The following is a 25,160-nucleotide window of genomic DNA, read 5'->3' as shown; positions in this document are numbered from 1 at the left end:
GGGAACTACGGCAGGATCTGGTGGATCGCCTCTTCCGACGGTGGGGCACACCCCAGATCGACCTGTTCGCGACGGCGACGAACACCAAGTGCCGGAGGTTCGCCAGCAGGTTTCCCCAGACGAGGAGCATGGGCGATGCTTTCTCGTTCCCCTGGGAGGGCCTGTTCCTCTACGCGTTCCCTCCCTTGCCTCTGCTAATCCGGCTCGTCAACCAGCTCAAGAGGTCACGGTGCAGGATGATCCTCGTCGCACCTGCGTGGCCGAGGCAGATATGGTTCCCGGACCTTCTGGACTTGTCGGCGTCCCCGCCAATCAAGCTGCCGGCGGACGCGGATCTACTCTCCAGGGAAGGAGGCGCCATCCTCCACCACGACCCGAAGTCGCTGAACTTGCAGGCCTGGCTCCTGCAGCGCTAGAGTTTGGAGGATACGACATACCGGCCGATTGCAGAGAGGTTCTTGCAAAGGCCAGGGCGTCCTCGACTCTTAAATGCTACGGACACAAATGGAAGAGGTTCTCTGTCTGGTGCCACGCACAGAAGATTAACCCTCTACGGATTACGGCTCCCCAAGTGCTGCCGTACCTGCTGACGCTGGCCAAAGCTGGTCTGGCACACGCGTCCATCAAGATTCATCTTGCTGCGATCTCCCGATACACCAGAACCACGGGCCGGACGTCCTTGTGGTCTCATCGTCTGGTGAAAGAGTTCATGAAGGGACTGTCAGATCGTTCCCGCCGGTGAAGGCTCCGGCCCCGGCGTGGGAGCTCAACGTGGTGCTGACCAAACTCATGGGACCTCCGTTCGAGCCTCTGCACTCGGCCCCGTTGAAGTTTCTATCGTGGAAAACAGCTTTTCTCGTGGCCATCACCTCCGCACGACGAGTGGGAGAGATCCAGGCCCTTTCCTGCAAGGCCCCGTACTTGACTTTCCACGACACGAGGGTAGTGCTCAGGACGCACCCCTCCTTCATGCCCAAGGTACCGTCGGACTTTCATCTCAACGAACCCTTGGTGTTACCTGTGTTCTTCCCGTCGCCTTCGTCGCCGGCTGAGAGGACTTTGCACTCGCTGGATGTAGCTAGAGCGCTGAAGTTCTACGTGGACCGCACGAAAGGTTTTCGGAAGACGTCACAACTCTTTGTGAACTTTGGACCTGTCAATCAGGGGAAGGCTCTCTCGAAGGCTTCCATCTCCAGATGGCTCTCCGGCTGTATCATGTACTGTCACCGGTTGGCAAACCGACCGCTGCCTGGCCGTCCGAGAGCCCATTCCACCAGAGCGATCGCAGCTACCACGGCGTTCCTATCTGGTGTGCCCCTGCTGGACATATGCAGGGCTGCTACGTGGAGGTCGACGCACACCTTCACGAGATTCTACTGCGTCGACCGGGATTCCAGGGAGGAGTCCAGGGTCGGCCAAGCAGTGCTGCGCAACCTGTTCGCCTGAGGTGAGCCTGGTGAGGAGGTAAGATGCTTAATGTTGAGTTGATGTGATGCTTAATGTTGAGCCTTTGCCACCTCCCGTGGTTGTGCATGTGTGTACTGCTATGTATTCTTTATTCATGAGCATGTGAATCCATGCCAGACCCCATGCTGGAGAAGGAACAAGTTACTTACCTGTAACTGTTGTTCTCCAGCATGGGTCTGGCATGGATTCACATGCGAACCCTCCCGCCTACCCCTCTGCGGCTCTTCACTTGGTCATACTGCCACTTCACGTGCTTCCAAATCTGAAGATGGCTGCCAGAGGCGGTGCTTAGGTAGAGGGCAGTCATTGGCTGTGGTCAGTATGACGCAGAGACCAGTGATTGGTTATTACTACGAAAGACAGATCAGAAACGAAACTGATACTGGTTTTTTCTTTACCGAGGATTCCCAGCCTGACGACGGGGAATATTCATGAGCATGTGAATCCATGCCAGACCCATGCTGGAGAACAACAGTTACAGGTAAGTAACTTGTTCCTTTCCACACCTACTCAAGCTAGCACCTCGATCAAGCTTCCGTGCCCATACAACATGCTGTCCCAACATAAAGGGACGGCATTACATCCATATCCTCAAACTCTGAACTTGGATCTTGAAGTCATAGTTTGGACATGTAAACCTTCCACAAAGGTGTATGCACTATGCACATCCTAAAAGAAGCACGGAAGCCTAACACAAGACACTGTTATTTTAACAAGTGGAAGAGGTTTGTCATTTGGTGCAGGTCAGGCTAGTCTTTAATTCTATCCAAGTACACTTGGCAGCTCTGTTTGCCTACACTACATATAAAAAAAAAATATTTGATGGAAAGCACCAGTTTGGACCTTATGATGACCAGAAGAGACGTATTTTTTGACTGCAAGGTTCTGAGGGCAAGCAGCAATGATGGACATTTGGCCTAATACTCGGGGGCCCTGGCAGTAGAGGCAGAGATATGTAATGCAGTATACACGAAACATAATGTGCCTGCTCACAGGAAGCTAGTGTAAGGCTCTCCTGGACGAAGAGATATGGTCTGGTCTGTGCAGTCCCTTCACAATCCGTACAGCGTTTTTCTGGATGGCCTGTAACCGGGAAAGTTCCCATTTGGCAATCCTTAGCAGCAGGCTGGATCAATAATCCAGTTTTGCCGCTTTGACGCAGCGTGCAACCATGGCACATTTAGAAGTGTTCAAGAAGGGCTGAAGCTGTGCCACTAGCTTCGGGTAATGGGATGTGTAAGAGACCAGGCTGCTTACCTGCGTTTTCATGGACAGGTCTTGATCCAGAGTGACTCCCAGACTTTGAATCCTGTATTTGGTTTCAATGGAGCAGCCTGAAATATCAAATTGGCAATACTGTTGTCCAAAGTACGCCGTTGGGGATCAGTTCCTACAACCATAATCTCAGTTATGGAGTCATTGAGTGCAAACCTATTGGCTTGCATCCAAGTTTGAATTTCACCATAGGCAAGGTTAAGGGAGATTGAGTCCAGATCATAATCTTGTGAGAGCGGCAGATTGCACTGAGTCTCCATAGCGTAGTTTGCATGAATGGACACAGCTTCATCCAACTGATCAAATAATGGTAGCATGAAGATATTAAACAGGGTTGGCGACATACAGGAACCCTGTGGTATGCCAGATGTGATCAAGAACTCTTCTGTCATCGACTCCTGGAAGCAAACTCTGGCCTTACAATCCGATAACAATGATTGTACCCATCCAGCAGCTGACATAGAAATGTGCTGTGCTACATAATCTGTCACAGAGAATGGAATGATCAACTAGTTCAAATGCCGCGGACAGATCAAGTAGCACCAACCTAGCCGATTTCCCTTTATTAAATATGTTATAGATGTTCGTTTTTAAATCAAGAAGGTTTGAGACTGTACTGAAGCCGTGTCAAAATCCAGATTGCTTTTGCCCCAGAATGTTGTATCGAAACAGAAATTCTTTGATCTGAAGTTGTGCCACTTTGTCCAATATTTTAAACAAATAAGGGACGTTAGTAATAGGCAGATAGTTGCTTGGCACATTCTCATCCAGAGTGAGTTTTTTAATCAAAGGAAAGATGGAGGCTGGTTTGATGTTGGCAGGAACAGAGCCTTCCTAAAGGAAGCATTTACAAATTTAGTAATCGGAGGGGCCAGCAGGACGGCTCATTATTTGACTGTGATAGCTGACAAACATCCCCCATGCAGTTTGTCGGTTTTAATTCTCTCAATTTTAATTGGACGTTGATCAGTAATGGGCTGAAATTCGAATTTCGGATGATCGTTTGTGCTCTGAGATAAAGCATCTTCACCAACTCCTCCTCCCAACTTCAATTTGGTGGCAAGCTCTTTATGAATGTTCTTTAATTTGTTGGTCATCGCTTTTTGAATAGATGAACACCAATTGGAGTCTTTGATGACCTGAGAGGGAGGTGGGCATGGGTTCTCCAGTTTTTGGAGCATTCTAAATAGTTACCTGGAAGTGGACGATGCCCCAGCAATTCTTTGGCCATAGTTGGATTTTCTTTGCATCCACAATAGCTTTTTTATAAGCTTTAGCTGCCACTGAAAATAGGGGTTTGTCCTCAGTGGAGTATGTTTGTGTTATTTTTTTTTTTTTTTTCTTTTTTCATTGTTTAAAGACCCTCAATTTTTTTTTTCTTAAGGTGTGGATGTCTGGAGAGCACCATTTCTGATTAGGAGTGGATTTTTCAGACTGTTTCGTCTGGGCCAGGTGACTGATGGCCCTTTCAAGGGTACTGCTGCAAGCCTCCGCCAGCTCTTCTGCTCTTCTATTCAGATTATCTAAGTTGTTAACGATGGCTGAAATGAAAGGAGCCATGGAAACTGGAGTCAGCTTATGCAGATTTCTGTAGGATACCCCATGCCTTATCTGCTTTGTATACCTGATCGGACGGTAAGGACATCCTCCAGTACAGGAGATGCTGATCGGACCATGGGCAGGGATTTCTCTCTCGATTGTCAATAGTAAGATTCTGAGTAAGCACCCAATTCAGGGTCATGGGTGGGGGTTTTAACATGTTGGGCAAAACCTAAATCGCAGAGTGGTAATCACTAGTCAAGACTGAGAGTCGCGCGCATCGCCATAGCCAAAGTTAAAATCACCAATGAGTAGAATTCTGGATCTGGGTTTGAGACCGGACAGGAAGTCTGGCATGTTATGGGGAGGTCTATATATGAGAGAGCTGTTCACTGTGGCCTTGGGATTAATTTCTAACTTGGCACATAGTATTTCACTTTGCTCTAGTAGAATGCTTTTGACCTTCCTAATTTGTAAGGATGTATGATTAATCAAGGCACCTCCCCCACCTTTTCCATTACTACGATCAGCTCTCTATGTTATAGTCTGCAGATATAGCAATTGTCAGTGCAGGTCCGGCGGCGGCATGTCACCAGGTTTCAGTAATGCGCAAAGATCTACTTAGCATGCACTGATATGGTCAGCTATGTCCGTGGAGTGTTTTATGATGGACCTTGTGTTAAGGAGCATGCATTTTAGTACCCTGTCATTATCTGGTGTCGGGGCTTTATTCTTTGGTGAAACGCTTGTGGGGATGGCCTTATGCATTTTTGAAGTATGAGCTGCAGTTTGAGTATCGACCAGGTGGGCTTCAGCGCAATAATGATCCTCTCGATCGATACTTGGACTACCTACCAGTGTCGAAATGGAGATGATTTTGCCAAACTAATCGTCTTTTTACTTTCTTGCGTTGTCAGGTAGGGAGCAAGGCGCAGATCCCCAGGAAGATCATCAATCTTACCTCCCACTATAGTATTGTCGTTGTATGGGAGTGGGGCGGTAAGAACAATTGATGTAATCGTGGATGGCGACTCGGATTCCCGCAATCTGTCTGCCTGCTCAAACCTCCCGGGATTTACCATCTATCATTTTTTGGGGAAGGGACCTGCTCCATTGGTGCGAGTCCCATTAGGAGGTAGTCCTGAAAGATTTTGGATGCTCTAGTCCTTCTAGCCATGGAGGCAGCCATGTCCAAGAGAATCAGGAGAGTACACTGAGACTCAGCACGAACCGGCCAAGTCGAGTACGCCGCCACTAACGATAATTGATAACCAAACAGAATACACAAAGTGTATACTGAAAAATGTACACCTTGTTACATAGGTCACTAGAAGGGTGCACTATCAGTTTAGGACACAACACTGTAAAATACAGCATAGGGTTAAAAAAGTAATAGTCTTGTATAGAGCCTTCTTACTCCTAAAGCTAAATGTAAGATCTACCCCTGGTAGCCATCCATATCTATAGAAAACGTTTCAACCCCTACATCTCCCAATTCACACGTGGTCCTCTTTTCCACTCTCTAGCTCTACCCTGTTTAGGGCTGGGCGATATGGAGCAAAAGTCCTATTTTTATATTTTTGGCCAGAATGGCGATATACAATGTATATCGTGATATTGTTTGTGGGTTAAATGCTTAGTTGTAAGCCGCTAACTACATGTGAGATGTCAAACGCCTTTATATATAAGACAATCATAAAATAAAGTGCAAATACAGGGTTCCTCTCCCGGTTTGAGAATACACAGCTGTGTAAATATGAAAATGTAAATAAATATGTTTTATTGTTGTATGTGTAATGATGTGTATGTATATACGTTTCTAAGGCTTGTGGAATCTGCTTGGTTCACATGCTGTGCATAGGCCAACATCTAGTGGAAGCTGCAGAGTATTCGTTTTTTTTCAAAATTCTAAAAGGGACGTCGACAGGGTGTGTCAGTAATACTATCCCTAGTGTGACGTCCGCTGTACCCATGGTCCTTCATGCGCCAATGTCCCTCAGATTGCTTTTTTCTGCCATCGTAGCCGGATGCAAAATCGTTCTGATTTCGGCATAACGCCATTGATTAATCAAATTAGTGTTAGTTTACTCTCCCTATCCTTTATATCTTTCGAAGAAAACTGCCAAATAAGACTTCATAGACGGATCCTTTCGACCTTGGATGGCCGCTTCAGGCTTTGGCCCACACAGTAGGGAGAGAGGGGGGAGGACATTGGAGAATGTATTTATCCCTTTTCATTCATTATCTTCGCTTGGCTGCCATTTAATTTCATTATGGATAGGACGTTCTGACCAAGTTGCAAAAAAATTCCCTGGGTCGACAAGCACCTGGTGTGCAACCTTTGCCAAACCTAAGCCATTAAAGGACCATTTGACTAAGCGCTGAGCCCACCACGCCATGCAGAGCGAGGTCACAATGGACGTGGAGGGAACGCCCACGGCACCTGGAAGGGTGACACCGGATAGACTGGAACACAGGCGGCACGCACGGAGACTGAGTCAACTACCCCAGACAATCCCACCAACACTCTTGCACGCCCTTACTTAATCACGCCAGGTACACACGGGTGTGGAATTATTGAGATATTTGCAATCGCCCCACTACCTGAGAGGTTGTCATTGGCAGGTGCAATGGCCACAGGAGTATGAATGGAAGATAAGGGGAGCTATGAGAGAGCATGTTGGAGGCGGAGGCTAGAGGAGTAAGGAACCTGTATGCCAGTCAGACCCAGATCTGGACAGAGCCGCAACAAGGGAGACTAAAAAAGCTGAACGCTTCAATTCAGGATAGAGATGCAAACTAACCAACCCTACTAACAATTTCCCTTTCTGCATACACCTCTCAAACTCCAAACCAAACACAACCAAAACCTACAGCACAACAAACCGCACAAACTTCACTACATTACAACAACAAAACAAAAAACACACACAGCCTTGCACAACAGTACACGACTACCGGCTGCAAACACCCCAGGCCCAGCTAACGGACCCACCGGGCTGAGGCCGCCAACAGCACATCACTGCTCTTGCACTTTTCCTGCTTCCTCCCACTAACTCAACCTCCCCTCCTCTTTCAGAGCCACCAGAGCGCCAAGGGACCACTCCGGTGGTGATAGTGCGTGGTACAAATGTTCTTTAACATTAATGTTTCCTAATGCTTATTTATAATGCTTATTTATAAATTGTCACAAACGCACAATCCACATAGGTGTACTTGTTGGCTATCAGTTGGCCTGGGAAACCAAAAGTAGCTCCTGGCAGCAGTTGATGTCAGCCTATCCCTTCCCTTCCTTTCCCTGAAAGTAGCTCGTCTCACCCTTGCTAGAATGGAAACCTCCTCTCCATCCTCCTCGAACCCCCTACTCTCTCTCTCACCCCATGGCACTAAAACCCACAAAATGTCAGTGACTGGTCCTCTCCCTCGACCCTCCACACCGCACCACTTCTGCTTCAGTCCAACCTCCCAGCCTCTCCCTCTGCAACCCCCAGACACTCCCCTCTCCCAGTTTCCACCCCATTGCTCTTGAGTTCTCACCCACTACACCTAAATCCCCAGCACCCCCAGACTCAATCCAAAAACTCACCTAAACCCCCACTCCTCAAATGATCCATTCACCACCCTCCCAACCCCCGTTGACCCACCTCTCGTCTCTCACATACCTACTTCTCCCTGCCTACTCTTCCCACCCCCCCCATCAGCATAACCCTCTCACCCGACACAAAGTCTACAGCATCCAGCCCCCTCCTACCTCACCTCAACCGGTCTCAACCAAACTGAATGATCCGACCACACCCACCACCCCATCAGGCACCAATGTCCACCGAGCTCCCACTGTGATAAGCATCACGAAAACCATCTCCCCTCACAAAGTCACATGCATCCTTTTTAATGCCTGCTCCGTAGCAAGAAACAGACACAGCATCTTTGACCTTCTATCCTCTGACAATCCCGACCTCCTTTTCATCACCGAAACATGTTCTCCAACAACTTTGCCCTTGTAGCACACAAAGCCTTTCCTCCTGTTTACTCGCTTATTGTCCACAATAGACCCTCCAGAGGTGGCGTAGTGGCAATCCTCTTCAAACCCCATTTCTACGTCTCACTTGTTGAATCCCAGACATGCAATGCCTCCTGTGAATCCCTTCTGGTGAAACTCTCGCTACCATCGACTTTCACCCACAGCTTCCTACTCCTCAGACCCCCTGGATACGACAGACATTTCGTCAACCACTTCTGTGACTCAAAAGCTACCATTCAGGTAAATCGCCCTTCTCCTACACTCCTCGGAGACTTCAATATCTGGTTCGATATTCCCAGCAACCCCATGACTCATCTGCTGGTTCAGTCTTGATGCGCGCAACCTCTCCCAACATACCACTGGTCCAACCCACTCAGGTGGGCACACCATGGATGCTATTTTCAGCTCTTGACCTGCTTTATATATCCTGTCCCAAACTGCTCATCTGGACCCACCACTTTGCCATCCCTTTCTCTATCAGCACACCAGCCCCTCCTCCTACAGCTCCCCGTACATCACCCCTGATCTCAAATGCTGGAAACAAAGTCAAAATCCTTCCCGTCCTAGCTGAAGTCCTGCTTCTCCGTCCCCTGGTAACGCTGCCCTTAACCATTGATTCCTTCGACTCCTGGGTTAAAGAATCAGTAATCCCTCTCACCCCGCATCCTCCCGCAAAGGACCGTCCCCCAAATGGTTCACACCCCACCTGGGGAATGTCAAAAAAAAAATAACTCTTGAAAGCAAATGTCGAACATCTAAAACCAATCTCAGCAGATCCATGTTCGCTGTGCACCACCGTAATTACAAATCCAATATCCGAAAGGCCAAAAAAGCCTATTACAATAAATACATTCTCAACTGTGGCAACCGCACCAGAGAACTCCACCTGATCATATCAGAATTCGTGCAGCTCTACCCAATCTACCCAAACACAATCACTCTGCGACTCCCTCTCGCTACATTTCTACAACACCGCACTTGACTGGATGGCAACCCTGAACACCAAACTGTCCTTGCTCTCTCCCCCTTCACTTCACCGACCTGATCCCATCGCCCAGACGCCCACTTTACCTACTTTCGACTCCTTCAAACCCTTCTCCAGAGACTAGTTCTTGGCCTATTATCAGCCAGCAAATGTCATGATGCCTGCCACCGGAGCACCAGGCCAGGCCCAGCACCCCCAGGAGCAGGCATCACGCCCCCGGGTAAAAGCCCAGCGGCCCTTTATAGGGGCTCTTTGGACTCTGTCCTGGCGCCGTTGGCGCCAGGCTCATGTTGGACATCAGTCCTGGCGCCATAGGCGCCAGGCTCATAAGGGGAAGTGTTTGGTGCACTTACCTGAAGCAGACCATGCTGCACACTCACCTGATGCAGACCATGCTGCATGAAGAACCAAGCCAAATGAGGCTTAGGAGGGACTATTTTTCTGAAGGAACTATTTTGTTACTGGGGTGGGGCTGTGGAAGAATACTCACCTGGAACTTCTTCCAAAGCTATTTAAGCCACGCCCGGACAGCCACACGTGCTTCGCATTGTTCTGCATCCCAGCAGCTGAACGCTCACCGTGTCTGCTCCTGCACCTGGACTCCAGCCACGCCCGCCTCGAACCTGGAACACCTGTAAGGGAATAAGAGAAGAGAAAGGTGAAAACCAAGAACTTATTCAACCTTCTTACCTGCATCCGGAATCTTCACGCCAGCATTCCTGAAGGAAGACTTCCATTTAAAAGGACAGCGTTGCTTGCTGCAGCGCCGCGCTTCACTCACCTGTTCCCGAGACGCCGCCCGGCTCCATCGCGGTTCTCAGCACCGGTCGCCACATCTCTGCACCTAGGGGAGAGAAGAAGAGACAAAAGGTGAGCAAGGGAACACGAGAGGAAAGCCGAATTTTCAGCCATATTACTAACCGGCTTTTCTTGGTGAACCATTCCACATCTCGGGTCGGCGCCGCATCTTTGGCAGGAACCGCACCCCGGCCCCTATGGGGAAAGGACAAAAGACATTACTGGGGAATTATAAAGACATTTAGAGGGGTCGCCCTCATCACTAACTCACCTGATTTTACCACCGGCAATTTAACCCCTCAACGCATCGCCTTTGTTCTGCACCTGAAATAAAGGACAGAAAAGACAATATAAAAGGAGGCTCACACTTGAACTTTTGCATCTTCATACTTACGGCGTATCGCTCAGAAAAGTCAAGTGGATGTGCCAGCGCCATTCTGAAAACCAGTGAAGTAACTGGACGAACGCGCGCCCTGCACCAGAAGCAGGATGGAGAGTTCATCCTTCCAAACTATAAGGTGAGCTATAAACTGGGGGTTTTGGAGGAATCCGAGAAGAACGAAGGGGGGAAGGGAGGAGCAATCACACTATTCAGCAGACAGTTAATCCCCTTTCTCATCTGCAGAAGGATATTCCTATGGGCCCGACAAGCAAGATTTGGGGGTCCTGTTCAATCGGTGGTCCGAATTCTGCGCATGACGCTTGAAGAGGCCACAGCAACCCAGACCAGCGTCTCCGTGGGAGCCAGGTGAGCGTTACAGCAAACCCTCCGGGTTGCCCCTCGACCTCTGGCCCCGCCTCTGTCCTGAAAGAAATATTCTCCTCTACCTGCGCAGGAGAATATGCGAGAGCCATACTAAACTCCCCCACCTCTGGCATCTTCCCTGAAGCCTTCAAAATAGCGCATGTCAAACCACTTCTAAAAAGGCATCGCTTGACCCAAGAATTGCAGGCCGATCTATAACACCACATTTCTCACGAATCTCATTGACCGGACAGCGTACTCCCAGCTCATCTCCTTTGTAGAATCCAAAAGTCTCCTTTACCCCCACACAATCAGGCTTCAAACCGCGACATGGAACAGAAACAACTGTGATCTCGATCTGAGATGATCTCAAGGTCACTGCAGACTCTTAAGGCTTGCAGCACTGATTTCTCCTCGATCTCTCTGCAGCCTTTTACACGGTTAACCAGTCAATCCTCCTTGACTGCCTTCACTCTCAAGGAATCTATGGCACTGCTCTCAAATGGATTGCCTCCTTCCTCAGCAACAGGAAACAAATAATCTTCCTCTCCCTTTTTGTCTCAACTTCTCGCTCGGTGAACACTGGTGTACCCCAAGACGCATGCCTATCTGCTCTCCTTTTCAACCTCTACATGACCACTCTACTAGGAATCGTCCCCACGCACAATCTCTGCTGTTAAAACTACGCTGATGATACCCATATTATCCTAAGAATCCCCAAGACTAGCATCAACCCCCGTCCAGACATTGAAGCTCGTCTCCGCGATATTAACCGATGGATGACAAAAAACCACCTCCTTTTTGATCCCTGATAAAACTGAAATCATGGTGTGCAGCAATACTGTCCTTCTCTGAACTGCTCCTATCCCCATACCCCCAACACACCCCAACCCCTTGGCTCACCCCCCCTCAGATATAGTCAAAAACCTAGGCTGCACTATGGACTCAGCCTAACCCTCTCCCGTCAGTTCAACAACGTGTCAAAATGCGGTCACTATCACCTCAAATTCTCAAATGCATTTTTTCTTACCCGAACAGACTTGCCACAGTTATATCTATTGTGATGTCGAGACTGGACTGTGCCAACTCCCTATACTTGGGAGCACCGGCATACCAATTCAACAAACTCCAAAGAGCCCAAAATGCTGCCACAAAACTGCTCCTCAACCTAGGGTCAAGGAGACTACATCTCACCCACACTCCGAACCCTCCACTGGCTCCCAGTCGGACGAAGGGCCACCTTCAAGACCCTATGCATCACTCACCGAGCAGTGCACAAGACTGGCCCAACGTACCTACAAGAGAAGATACAACCCTACCTTCCATCTTGCACCCTAAAATCAAGCACTGTCCTTTTTCTAGTGATTCCAACCTCTAACTCGGTCAGGATCGGAGGATTTGCCTTCTCATCATTGGCCCCAACTATGGAACTCGCTCCCCCCACATATTCGACACACCCAAGACTATATGACCTTCCGCAAAGCTCTAAAAACGTGTCTCTTTCCGTAATGCCGACTACGACAATCTGAGGCAACTGAGACCTTGCAATCCGATGATAAATGCTCAATGAGATCCCGAGCAATGACGTCACTGAATACGCTTGTTAAGTCACTATTAAGCAAATGCGTGCTTGAAATCCGGAATAGGGAGCTCCTTAGATCATAACTCCACCCAAACACTCATCTCCCATATCACTGCTTCTCCAGCATTGGATATTTCATGGATTCACATGCTTAGAATATTCCCCGTCGTCAGGCTGGGAACCCTCGGTATATTAATAAAGACGTTTCCTGTAGGAAAAATGTTGACACTTCTGTGTCCTATCTACGTCGTTTTCGGGCTGCGTACGCCTGACCCAATAGGATGTAGGGGTAAAAAATAGCCCCGCCCTCGCGGCTACCTTCAGATTTCAACCATCTCCAAAGTAGCGGGAGCACCTCGTGTTTGTTTCTACTTCTGTACAAGGTTGAATTCTACTCTTGAGAGTTTTTTTTGTGAAAATGTCTGGAAAGGCGTTCTGCCTGTGTGCCACGTGCGGGCTAAAAAAAGTCTATGAAGGAGATGGGCACATGGATTGCTTGTACTGTCTAAACCCACATCACTCGGTGGACAGTTGTGAGATCTGCAAAGGTTTCTCACAGAAAACGCTAAAGGATCGGAATAGACGTCTGGTGACGTGGCTAAATGAAGGAACCTATCCTTCATCGGAGGTAGGATCTGCGCGCAGCCTAGCATCCAGGCCTAAGTCATCCAAGGCGGAATCCCATCGCTGGACTGTGTCGGCAGAGCCTCCGCCGAAGAAACCGTGATCTATGGAAAAACGCCCCTCAGAAAAACACCAGGCGAAAGAGTCCTCATCGAAACATGGGCAGGATCGACATCAAGGAAAGTCTTCATCTTCGAAAAAGGGAAAGATCCTTTGAAGGCCTCCTCCTCAGGAGACCATCACATGTCGTCCTCGAGTAGAGACTCGAGGCATATATCTGGCTCAAAAAAGGCAGGTTCCCCAAAGGGAGCTGTGTCACAGCGTACACTATCGTCAACTGAGACTCTGTCGTTGACGAGATCTTTATCGTCAACCGAGGTAACGCCTGCAGTGGCCCCGGTGAATACGACAGCGAGAATAGACGTCTCCACATTGACATCGTCGACGGTGGAGCCTCCAAGGGCGTGGCAGCCAGAGGTGTACGATGCGGTTCTGCCAGAGATCTAGGATTGCAAGGGTTGGCTTGTCGATGATTTCGGGGGGGGGGGGGGGGGGGACAAAGTATTCCTGTTTCCTCATCTTTATTGAACCCTCAATCTGTATTATGCTTGCAAGTATTGTCCACGCTACAGACTCTTCTGAAGCAGTTGGATGAGAGGTTACCCCTCATAGGCGCACCTTCGGAGATTCCGGCGAGGCCTGCCGACGATGAACTGGGTCCTTCTATGCGGGTCGCGGAGAATCCAACCTCCTGTCCGGTTAGTGAGGAACCACCACGCTCATACCCGGAGGATGGGGAGTTACAAGATTCAGACTCAGAACCTAGAGACTCTCTTTCAGAGGTTTCCTCATCCCCTTCGAGGGATCCTACATGGGAGTCGGAAGCGGAAATGGAAGCACCTAGAAGCCCGGCTCAACTGTCGCCACCGGACGAAATCAGCGCTTTTCATGAGCTGATGAGCAAAGCCTGTATGGAGTTTGGTCTGAGCCCTGAAGAAGAAGAGGAGTGCTTGTATGACCATATGGGGAAAAGAAGGAAGTCAGTCTTCTCAGTTCCCATTCCCAGAGTGGTTTTGGGAAGGCAAGCCTGGCTGAAATGTACTAACTTCAGACCGGAGGTCCAGTATAAGGTGCTCGATAGGCCGTGTGAGGGTGACCAACTGTTTGGAGAGAAAGTGGACGAGGCCTTGAAAGGTATGAAAGAGGCTACGGACACGGCCAGGTCGCTAGGAGCCCTGCAAAGTGGAAGAGCTTTTCGATCATTTCGTCCCTTCTGCGGAGCATCAGGAAATTCCTGCTTTACCGTATCTAGAGACCGATACTTCAGCAGGCCATCATACTCATTCCAAGGTTATAGGCGTGCAGTCCAGGCAACACAAAGATGCCGAAACTACCAGGTTTCGAGGAGAAGGGGATATTCCTCGTCAGAAAAGACAGGCAGTCAAAGTCCCAACAGTGACAAGTTTCAGGACGTCCTGGGAGGAAGGGTGTCCCGTCGCATCGACGAGTGGGAAAGTATAACGGACTGCTGGGGATTGGACACAATAAAACTTGCCCACTCTCTGCAGTTCAAGGAAAACGCCGTCACAAATGCCACCTGTGTATTCGGCTTAACCCCATCTTCGCATATTACAACAGGAAGTGGAGCTTATGCTGCAAAAAGGGGCTATAGAATTCGTCCCAGTGGCCGAGAAGAGCCAGGGAATTTAATCTCGTTACTTCGTGGTCAAAAAAGCCAACGGCAAGTGGCGACCCATTCTGGACCTTCGGGCTCTCAACAAGACCCTAAAAAGTTTGAAGTTCAAAATGCTTACGCTTCAGGAGGTCATCCGATCCGTACAGCCGGGAGATTTTCTGGCGTCGTTAGACCTACAAGCCGCATATTTTCATATACCGGTGCGTTGACGAGACAAAGTTTCTGAGGTTCGTAGTTGGTCGGAACCATTACCTGTTCAAAGTACTTCCTTTTGTGCTAAAGTCGTCTTCCAGGACGTTCACAAAGTGTTTGGCTCCAGTGGTTGCGAAGAAAAGGTCATCATGTTTACCCTTACCTGGACGATTGGCTGATAAGGGGCCCGTCACCGAGCATAACACAGGCAAGCCTAAAGGCCACCATGCAACTTCTGAAACACTTGGGGTTTGCAATCAACTTCGAGAAATCCTTGTTAACGCCCTCATAGAATTTAGTATTTCTGGGCGCGGAGTTCCAAACTCAATCAGGGCTAGTGAAGCCCTCCGTGGAACAAATTCAGAAACTAACTCAAAAGGCAAAAGAATGGAAAGTGGGCTCCAGCGTGTCAGAAAATACATGTGACTGCTAGGGGCCTTGGCGTCCTGTATTCCATTGGTGAACAATTGCGGTCTCTTCATGAGACCGGCACAAGAGTTTCTGGCAGACCGATGGTCCCAGAGGCGAGGCTTATGGTCAGACAAGTTGAGCATCAACAACCAACTTTTGCGGGCACTTCAGTGGTGGCAGCTCTCGGACAATCTGACGAGGGGGATACCCCTGCAGGAGCCGGATTTTCAGGCGACGGTGGTGACTGAATCATCGCTGAAAGGATGGGGAGCTCATCTAGGGTCCCTGCAAGTTCAAGGTCAATGGTCCCCAGCGGAGTCTACTCTTCACATCAACGTACTGGATTTAAGGGTGGTATGTTGGGCTCTGAAGTCCTTTCTGCCGCGCATACGGGCATCGGTCATCAGAATACTAACGGACAATACAACAACGATGTTCTACCTCAGGAAGCAAGGGGGCACACTCCAGGGCGCTCTCGAGGGAAGCTCAAGACATATGGCATTGGGCCCTCGGACAGAATATGAGCATAATGGCTTACCATCTTCCAGGGGTAAAGAATATACAGGCAGACTCACTCAGCAGGGAAATGAATCAACTGCACGAATGGGAACTGGACGATCGTCAACTAGCAAACGTCTTCAGAAAATGGGGTCATCCATCCCTGGATCAGTTTGCAACCCGAGAGAACAAGAAGTGCGCACGGTTCGCGAGCAGGTGGCCACAGCCTGGATCGATGGGGGGGGGGGATATGTTCTCCTTCCTGCGGACGAACAAGTTAGCTTACGCGTTTCCACTCATTCGGCGGACACTCCAGTGGAATCACAAATACCCATGTCTGGTAATTGTGGTGGCTCCTTACTGGGCGAGACAGTCGTGGTTCCCAGACCTACTACAACTGTCGATTAGCCGAGCCAGTGAGGTTCCAGAAGATTCCGAACCGTCTATCTCAAGACAAAGGAGCAGTTTGGCATCACGATCCAGACTCCCTCAACCTGACGGCTTGGCTCCTGACCTCTGAGTTCGGGGACTTGAACATTCCCTCAGAGTGTCGACGAATTTTACAGGTGGCACGAGCTCCGTCCACGAACGCGTCATATGCAGGTAAATAGAAGAGGTTCTGTGTGTGGTGCAGGGATCATCCGGGGGTAGACCCCTTAAATGTTGGAGCAGAACAGATTCTTCCATATTAGTTACACTTGGCGGAGCAAGGATTGGCTTTTTCCTCCATTAAAGTTAATTTGGTGGCCATCTCGAGATTTACTTGGAAAAGACATTCAACCCTCTTTTCAGCGATCGACTAGTAAAATATTTTCTGAAAGGCCTGTTTCGGACTTTTCCACCAGCTAAAAAGTTTCCACCAAACTGGAGTCTCAATCTAGTACTGTCGGCACTAATGAGGGCTCCGTTCGAGCCAATGTCATCGTCAAAGTTTTTGTCATGGAAAATGGCCTTTTTAGTACCCATTACGTCAGCAAGAAGGCTTTCGGAATTACAGGCATTGGTCATTGATCCGCCATACTTGCGGTTTTTCAAAGAGAAGGTAGTATTGGCAACCAATCCTCACTTCATTCCTAAAGTCCCGACAACATTCCACAAACATTCTTCTATTGTTCTACCAACATTCTTTGCAATGGCTTCTTCATTGGCAGAGAGAAATCTCCACAGGTTAGAACGTCAAAACTCTTTTTACATCCATCTCAGTCGTACTCAAGGTTTTAGGCGTTCAAGGCAATTGTTTCTAGTTTATGGACCTTCAGTGAAGGGAAAACTGATCTCTAAGCAAGGACTGGCCCTCTGGGTGTTGTCGACTATTGCTTTTTGTCACTCTAAAGCTGGAAAACCTTTGGAAAGACGCCCAAGAGCTCATTCAACAAGATCCACCTCGTCATCGGCGGCGTTGTGGTCTGGAATTTCATTGGTGGACATCTGCCAAGCGGCGGCATGGTGGGTGCCACACACATTTACTCAGCATTATTGCTGAGAGCAACAGCATGCGGCAGATATGCAGATGGGACGAGCGGTCCTTTGGCATCAGTTTCAGTAAGGTAAGCCCCACAAAGGGGTTCATACTCTTGTCAATATGCCATATGTTTAGTTATTGTCAATGTACCTTGATGTTTTTTTTTTTTTCGTATACCCAAATGCATATGTGGCTTGAATAGTATTGGTTTGCATTGCACACCTCCAGGTTAGGGGTACTGCTGTATAATCTATTCTAAGCATGTGAATCAATGAAAGATCCAATGCTGGAGAAGGGAGTAGTTTCTTACCTGTAACTCCATTTCTCCAGCGTTGGTATCTTTCATGGATTCAAATGCACCCGCCGGCCTCCCCTGAATGCAAACTCTATATGTCCGCTCTACTTTGAGGGGTTAAAATCTGAAGGGAGTAGTGGGGGCGGGGCTATTTATACCCCTACGTCCTATTGGGTCAGGCATACGCAGCCCAAAAACGACATAGATAGGACACAGAAGTGTCAATATTTTCCCATAAGAAACGTCTGTATAAATATACTGAGGGTTCCCAGCCTGACGGGGAATATTCTAAGCATGTGAATCCATGAAAGATACCAACGGTGGAGAAATGGAGTTACAGGTAAGAAACTACTCCCTTACTCTCTACTCTACACCAACACACAATTAGAGTGCAGCTACACCTCTCAATCAATTTCGGCCTAGCTGCTCACATACAAACATTACTCCATGAAAACCTCATTCTAATAAAACGCAGCTACACCCCAGGACAACCTGCTTAGCTGCACACATAAGCGTCCTACACAGGCCTAACACAGCCAGAATCCAGTCTTGGTGTCCATCCTCCAGACTGCACACATTCAACTGATATCAAATACCACCACACCTAATGCTAGGCTGCAGCTACCATCAAGCAATTGCATTGGCTGCACACATAATTGATGCACCCAAGCACTCTGACACCTTACTCTCTACTATCCTGGACTACGGTCCCCGAGGCGTTCAGCCTGCCAGCGCTTTGAGGTCATACCAGTGATGTATAGAGCACTATATAAATTTCAAATAGCATAGCATGCTCTTCTTGGCCACAAGCAGGAGCTAAATAGCTGCCAGCTCCTCTCAATTTGTAACTCTGATAAATGGATGCAAATAAATAGATATGACAAGGCTCTGAAAAAAACGTTTTCAGTGCAAGGCTCTGTGCAGCTGGGTGCTGTCGCTGTTGCACGGGGAAGTGTTCATATATTGTATGCTTGACCCATCAATTGCTGCATAAAGCGAATTTCAGAAGTTTCATAAAAATGTTTACAATCTTATAGGAAAGTCATATCCTGAGACGAAGTACATAGAATGGTTTTGCGGCAGGCAGAGTAATTGTCCAATTCAGGTGTACAAGATGGCCATTGCCTGTCATTGATCTCGGCTGTTTTCAATATAACATTCAATACCGCATTTGTGGGCGAGCATGCCTGCTAGCAGCCCCCAAGCCTGGTAGACCCAAGCGCAGCATTCCAGCCCTGCACACCTATTGAAGCAGTATTTATCGTTATTAGCACTCAGAGCTGCCATCTTTGCCGCTTTCTGCTGAGACTTTTTCCTTTTTAGGAAAACCAGGCTTTGCACAATTCTTACTTTCCTTAAATGGGAACTAAACCTATGACGGCTATTGGAAAGAACTATTTCCAGGACTTCAGGGTTGGCCAGGAGGTGGGCAGTGAGTGGGCGGGGAGGTTTCGAGTTGTGGCATTACAGTGGGCACCATATCCATGGACAGGGTCAAGGCTGGGCAGAGGCTCAGCTGGTTGGTATGAAATGAGGGCAGCTACTTGCAGATTCAAACTTGTGTTTCCGAGCTCCAGATTGGCAAGCTCTCTTCCGCAGGTGCCAGTATATAATGCAACATAATAGTAGAGCAAAGCAAGCTCTGCAGGCTAACTACATTGTATGATATGGCAGCAGATCTCTACATGTATAGACTTGATGGAACCAGTGAGCACTACTTTGAGTAAACATCTAGTTAGCTTTTTGTGTTCATTAAGTAAAAGGAAAGAAAGTAAGGGACTACTTAGAGTGGATAGCCTAGTAGGCAAAGCACTGGGCAACTAGGTAAAATATTGTAGTTTGCGGCCATTTCACTCCCAGTAGCTAGAATAAAGCAACAGGATGAAAAGATAGGCTGACAAGTTTGGGTTCAGCTAATGGGTTGAGCACCCATTGCACAGACGTACGTAACCAGCAGGTCACAAAACTAGGTTTGCCATCAGAAGTATTTGGCCATGTGATCATGTACATTTTCAAAAGTATTCACTCGTCAATATGATGCACCTTTCCCAACCATATGAAATATAGTTGTCACTGAGATTTAGATACACTAACCTAAACTTTACTGAAACCGTGGAAACATTGCAGTGTTTTACTGTAATTATGCATAATGTATCTTAATTTGGGTAGGAATGGAATGGCAGCACTGCCTTTACAATGAGGATATTGTTAGCTTAATAAGTGTCATCCCAATTACTTCTAGTTTGCAATTATTTGAAAAAGAAATCACCTTTTTTGGCTAGCACTGTCACACCGGTTTTTGGCACTTTTAGCAGTGAATGAGATTACTGCTGCACTCTCACTCTGTTAACCCATTTGAACCCGCAGTAAACATAGAAAAGAGGATGGAGCGGCAAGAGGAATGAAGGCTGAGCTGTGCTTACACCAAACAGAGTAATTTAAATAGCTAGCATTGCTACTCAAGTGTCAGTTTAATTAGCAAACCTACAGAACTGCATAGCAAATTGCTATGCGACACTGCTTATTTTATGCCTTAGTAATTATCTCCATCTTTTACTCTCTAGGGAAGGGAGAGCAAATGGAATAAGCACTCCTTAGAAACAACCCAGATGCAGAAATTAACACGCAGAAACTTAATTCACATGTATGCCCTTCTGATGGTACCGAGCAACCAAGCCCACATCTCGTGGCTGCTAGCCCGAGCAAAGTACACCTAGTGTGTTCACTCTTAAGGAGGGCTCAATCATGGGATTTGAATACAAACTAAATACTCCTATTATGAGAATTTGCTTCATTGCTTGAAAATCGTATTAAGGTGTTAGTGTCTTTTATAGATCTAACTTTTTTTAATGACATACTGCGATTATTTTTAGTACTGTGTATTATTGCCCACGTTCTTATTGTTACCCGATTGAGTATTAAGTGGGAGACTTCAAGTATAGTGTCACTTAAAGTACACATTTTTCAGTATGACACTGGTGTATTTGCTAGAGAGATGCATGTGGACTGATTGTACATTTGTGCCAGCCTATTACCCTTACCTGAGAGTCACTCATTCCATGTTTACCTACCTAAGAGAGGTTTATCTGCACATTCTTGTCCAGTGCTTTAGGGTTAGAGATTGTAGTGCCCTCGCCAGTGGGTGGTACATGAACTACCTTAATAATGCCCAAAAAGATAATTTTAGAAATGGAAAGTTTGATTTACATTTGTAAAATAATGCATACATTTCTTTCATTAACATAAGGGGAAATAGTTTTGTTTCTATAATTTGTTCTGTAATAGTTGGAAAAAGATTCAGTTGAAAACCACAAATTCTTGGTGCCATCTCACCCACAATCCTATGAAAAGGGGGCTGAAAAATGCGAGTTTGCATGCAAAAAAGAAAATAGGTTTAAAAAAAGTCATACTTCATGATTGCCATCAATAGAAATATTGTTCCAAGCATTTGCAACTATTCTTTTAGATCTTTTCAAGTAAGTGCATCTCATTTTATTTCTATTCTTGATATTCAATTTTATTTTTGTTTTTTGTTTTAGGTTTATTATTATAATGCAAGGACAAGAGAATCTGCATGGTCAAAACCTGAAGGAGTGAAAATTATTCAGCAATCTGAACTTACCCCAATGTTGGCAGCTCAGGCACAGGTGCAAGCGCAGGCAGCTCATGCTCAAGCACAGGCAGCTCATGCACAGGCACAAGCCCAAGCAGTGGCTCAAGTACAGGCTCATGTGCAGGCTCAAGCGCAGGCTCAAGCTGTTGCACAAGTGCAGGCTCAAGTACAAGCGCAGGCAGCACAGGCTCAGGCACAAGCAGTGGCTCAAGTGCAAGCTCATGTACAAGCTCAGGCAGCGACTCAGAACCAGATACATACCCAGGCCCAGAGTCCGCTGCAGTCCCACTCCCAGGCCAAGAGTCCACTGCAGTCCCACTCCCAGGCCCAGAGTCCACTGCAGTCCCACTCCCAGGCCCAGAGTCCACTGCAGTCCCACTCCCAGGCCCAGAGTCCACTGCAGTCCCACTCCCAGGCCCAGAGTCCACTGCAGGCCCACTCTCAGGCTCAAAGCCAGCTGCAGTCCCACTCGCAAGCCCAGAACCAGCTGCAGAAACACTCGCAAACCCAGAATTCAGGACAAGGTCATTCTCAGGCCCAGAACCAGCTGCAGACCCATTCTCAAGCTGCAAGCCAACTAAAAGCACATTCTCAATCCTCCAGTCAAGTGCAGACACACTCTCAGGCAACAACCCAGTTACAAACTCATTCCCCAGCTACAAACCAGCTGCCAGCACACACACCATCCCAGAGTCAGTTGCAGGCCCACTCGCAGGCGCAGAGTCAGTTGCAGGCCCACTCGCAGGCGCAGAGTCAGTTGCAGGCCCACTCGCAGGCGCAGAGTCAGTTGCAGGCCCACTCGCAGGCGCAGAGTCAGTTGCAGGCCCACTCGCAGGCGCAGAGTCATTTGCAGGCCCACTCGCAGGCGCAGGCCCACTCGCAGGTGCAGAGTCAGTTGCAGGCCCACTCGCAGGTGCAGAGTCAGTTGCAGGCCCACTCGCAGGCGCAGAGTCAGTTGCAGGCCCACTCGCAGGCGCAGAGTCAGTTGCAGGCCCACTCGCAGGCGCAGAGTCAGTTGCAGGCCCACTCGCAGGCACAGAGTCAGTTGCAGGCCCACTCGCAGGCCCACTCGCAGGCCCAGGCCCACTCGCAGGCGCAGGCCCACTCGCAGGCGCAGGCCCACTCGCAGGCGCAGGCCCACTCGCAGGCGCAGAGCCAGTTACAGGCCCACTCGCAGGCACAGGCCCACTCGCAGGCACAGGCCCACTCGCAGGCGCAGAGCCAGTTGCAGGCCCACTCGCAGGCGCAGAGCCAGCTGCAGGCCCACTCGCAGACGCATTTGCAGGCCCAGTCTCACACTCAAGCCTCAAGTCAGGTTCAGACACATACTCAAGCACAGAATCAATTGCAGGCCCGCTCCCAGGCCCAAAGCGCTTTGCAGGCCCGCTCCCAGGTCCAAAGCGCTTTGCAGGCCCACACCCAAGCCCAAAGTTCTTTGCAGGTCCAAGGTGCTTTGCAGGCCCATTCGCAGAGCCAGAGTGCTTTGCAGGCCTGTTCGCAGGCCCAGCATGCATTGCAGGCCCATTCCCAGGGCCAGAGTGCTTTACAGGCCCAGAATGCATTGCAGGCCCACTCTCAGGCCCAAAATGCATTGCCGGCCCACCCCCAAACTCAAGGCCCACTGCAGACCCCCTCCCAGAGTCATCTGCAGGCCATCTCACAAGCGCAGAGTAAGCTGCAGGCCATCTCTCAGGCCCATAGTAAGCTCCAGGCCATCTCTCAAGCCCATAGTCAGTTACAGGCCCACTCTCAAGCCCATATTCCATTACAAACGCAAGCCCAAGCCCAGGCCCAGAGTAAATTGCAGGCACTGTCTCATGCTCAGAGCCAGCTTCAAGCCCATTCCCAGGCCAAGCTGCTGGCCCACTCCCATGGTCATGCACAAACTCCAGTGCAGACTCATTCCCAAGCAGGTGCAGCCAGTTCCGCATCTACAACTAGTGGTTGTGCAACTACATCCTCTGCAACATCACCTCAGACAACCATTTCTCATGCAACCTCTACAACTTCTACCGCTCCAGCTACAGGTTCACAAACAGTTCCCTGTGAGTACCACATTTTCTATTTGTTTGATTTGAATGCCATAATCATTCCTTTCTTGGCTGTCCACATCTTGGGCATCATGTTTTCCTTCTTCTGTGCCTTTGTCTTCTGTACAGCAGCTGTACCTTTTTTTTTTTTGTTGTTCTTGTCTGCTGACCCATTGTTTGACTGTGGTTAATATGCAGAGAATCTGCCCAAATGTCTTGTCTTCCTAGAAAATAGAGAATCCCAGCTGTGTTAAATATGAAGATCACTCCATTTTATTTGCTCTCTTTTCATTGAAAGTTGATGAATATACTTGGTATCGGCATGAATATGTTTGACTGTACCACCTTGTCCTCTTCCAATTTAGAAGAGCAATTTAAGAAATCTGTTCTCTCTGGTGATTCTTGGAATTTATTTGCCTTACCTACCTTTTGTCTAAATCCTTTTTGTGGGTTTCGTCAAATGTAATTTTTCCAATGCATTCATGAAGTGACCCAATAAATTGGAATGCATCTACCCGATGCTGTAATGAGAAATTTCCCAGATGTACCCTGGTATTTTTAGACTAGTCGTATAAATAGTCTCACAGATTGCTCAAACACTCCAATGCTCAAGAACAGTTGAAGGGTTTTTATTGAACACTCAATGGGCCCTCGGGGGCACGCGCTCTCACGATCTCGCTCTCTCCCTCTTTTCCTATCTCTCGCTCTTTTCCTCTCACTCTCCCTCTTTTCCTCTATCTCATTCTCTCCTCCCTCTTTCTCTCCTCACACTTCCACCTTTCTTTCTTCCTTTCTCCCTCCCTCTTACCCTCTCTCTCCCCCTCTTTCTCTCCCCCTCTTTCTCTCCCCCTCTTTCTCTCCCCCTCTTTCTCTCCCCCTCTTTCTCTCCCCCTCTTTCTCTCCCCCTCTTTCTCTCCCCCTCTTTCTCTCCCCCTCTTTCTCTCCCCCTCTTTCTCTCCCCCTCTTTCTCTCCCCCTCTTTCTCGCCCCCTCTTTCTCGCCCCCTCTTTCTCGCCCCCTCTTTCTCGCCCCCTCTTTCTCGCCCCCTCTTTCTCGCCCCCTCTTTCTCGCCCCCTCTTTCTCGCCCCCTCTTTCTCGCCCCCTCTTTCTCGCCCCCTCTTTCTCGCCCCCTCTTTCTCGCCCCCTCTTTCTCGCCCCCTCTTTCTCGCCCCCTCTTTCTCGCCCCCTCTTTCTCGCCCCCTCTTTCTCGCCCCCTCTTTCTCGCCCCCTCTTTCTCGCCCCCTCTTTCTCGCCCCCTCTTTCTCGCCCCCTCTTTCTCGCCCCCTCTTTCTCGCCCCCTCTTTCTCGCCCCCTCTTTCTCGCCCCCTCTTTCTCGCCCCCTCTTTCTCGCCCCCTCTTTCTCGCCCCCTCTTTCTCGCCCCCTCTTTCTCGCCCCCTCTTTCTCGCCCCCTCTTTCTCGCCCCCTCTTTCTCGCCCCCTCTTTCTCGCCCCCTCTTTCTCGCCCCCTCTTTCTCGCCCCCTCTTTCTCGCCCCCTCTTTCTCGCCCCCTCTTTCTCGCCCCCTCTTTCTCGCCCCCTCTTTCTCGCCCCCTCTTTCTCGCCCCCTCTTTCTCGCCCCCTCTTTCTCGCCCCCTCTTTCTCGCCCCCTCTTTCTCGCCCCCTCTTTCTCGCCCCCTCTTTCTCGCCCCCTCTTTCTCGCCCCCTCTTTCTCGCCCCCTCTTTCTCGCCCCCTCTTTCTCGCCCCCTCTTTCTCGCCCCCTCTTTCTCGCCCCCTCTTTCTCGCCCCCTCTTTCTCGCCCCCTCTTTCTCGCCCCCTCTTTCTCGCCCCCTCTTTCTCGCCCCCTCTTTCTCGCCCCCTCTTTCTCGCCCCCTCTTTCTCGCCCCCTCTTTCTCGCCCCCTCTTTCTCGCCCCCTCTTTCTCGCCCCCTCTTTCTCGCCCCCTCTTTCTCGCCCCCTCTTTCTCGCCCC

At 49.0% G+C, this 25,160-nt stretch overlaps 1 protein-coding gene across 2 annotated transcripts in view; it reads left to right on the top strand.

Moving 5' to 3' along the window:
• TCERG1 (transcription elongation regulator 1) overlaps positions 1-25,160 on the top strand; it is a 1,289,229-nt gene that overhangs the window by 136,686 nt on the left and 1,127,383 nt on the right. For both annotated transcript variants that reach the window (XM_069652440.1, XM_069652439.1), the window contains exon 4: positions 21,130-23,248. In XM_069652440.1, coding sequence (XP_069508541.1) covers positions 21,130-23,248 — 2,119 coding nt within the window. The remainder of the gene's footprint in view (positions 1-21,129; positions 23,249-25,160) is intronic.

This window comes from Ambystoma mexicanum, chromosome 3p (genome assembly GCF_040938575.1).
Source record: "Ambystoma mexicanum isolate Mex_15411 chromosome 3p, UKY_AmexF1_1, whole genome shotgun sequence".
Taxonomy (NCBI): domain Eukaryota; kingdom Metazoa; phylum Chordata; class Amphibia; order Caudata; family Ambystomatidae; genus Ambystoma; species Ambystoma mexicanum.
This window is presented reverse-complemented; position numbering and strand designations above follow the sequence as displayed.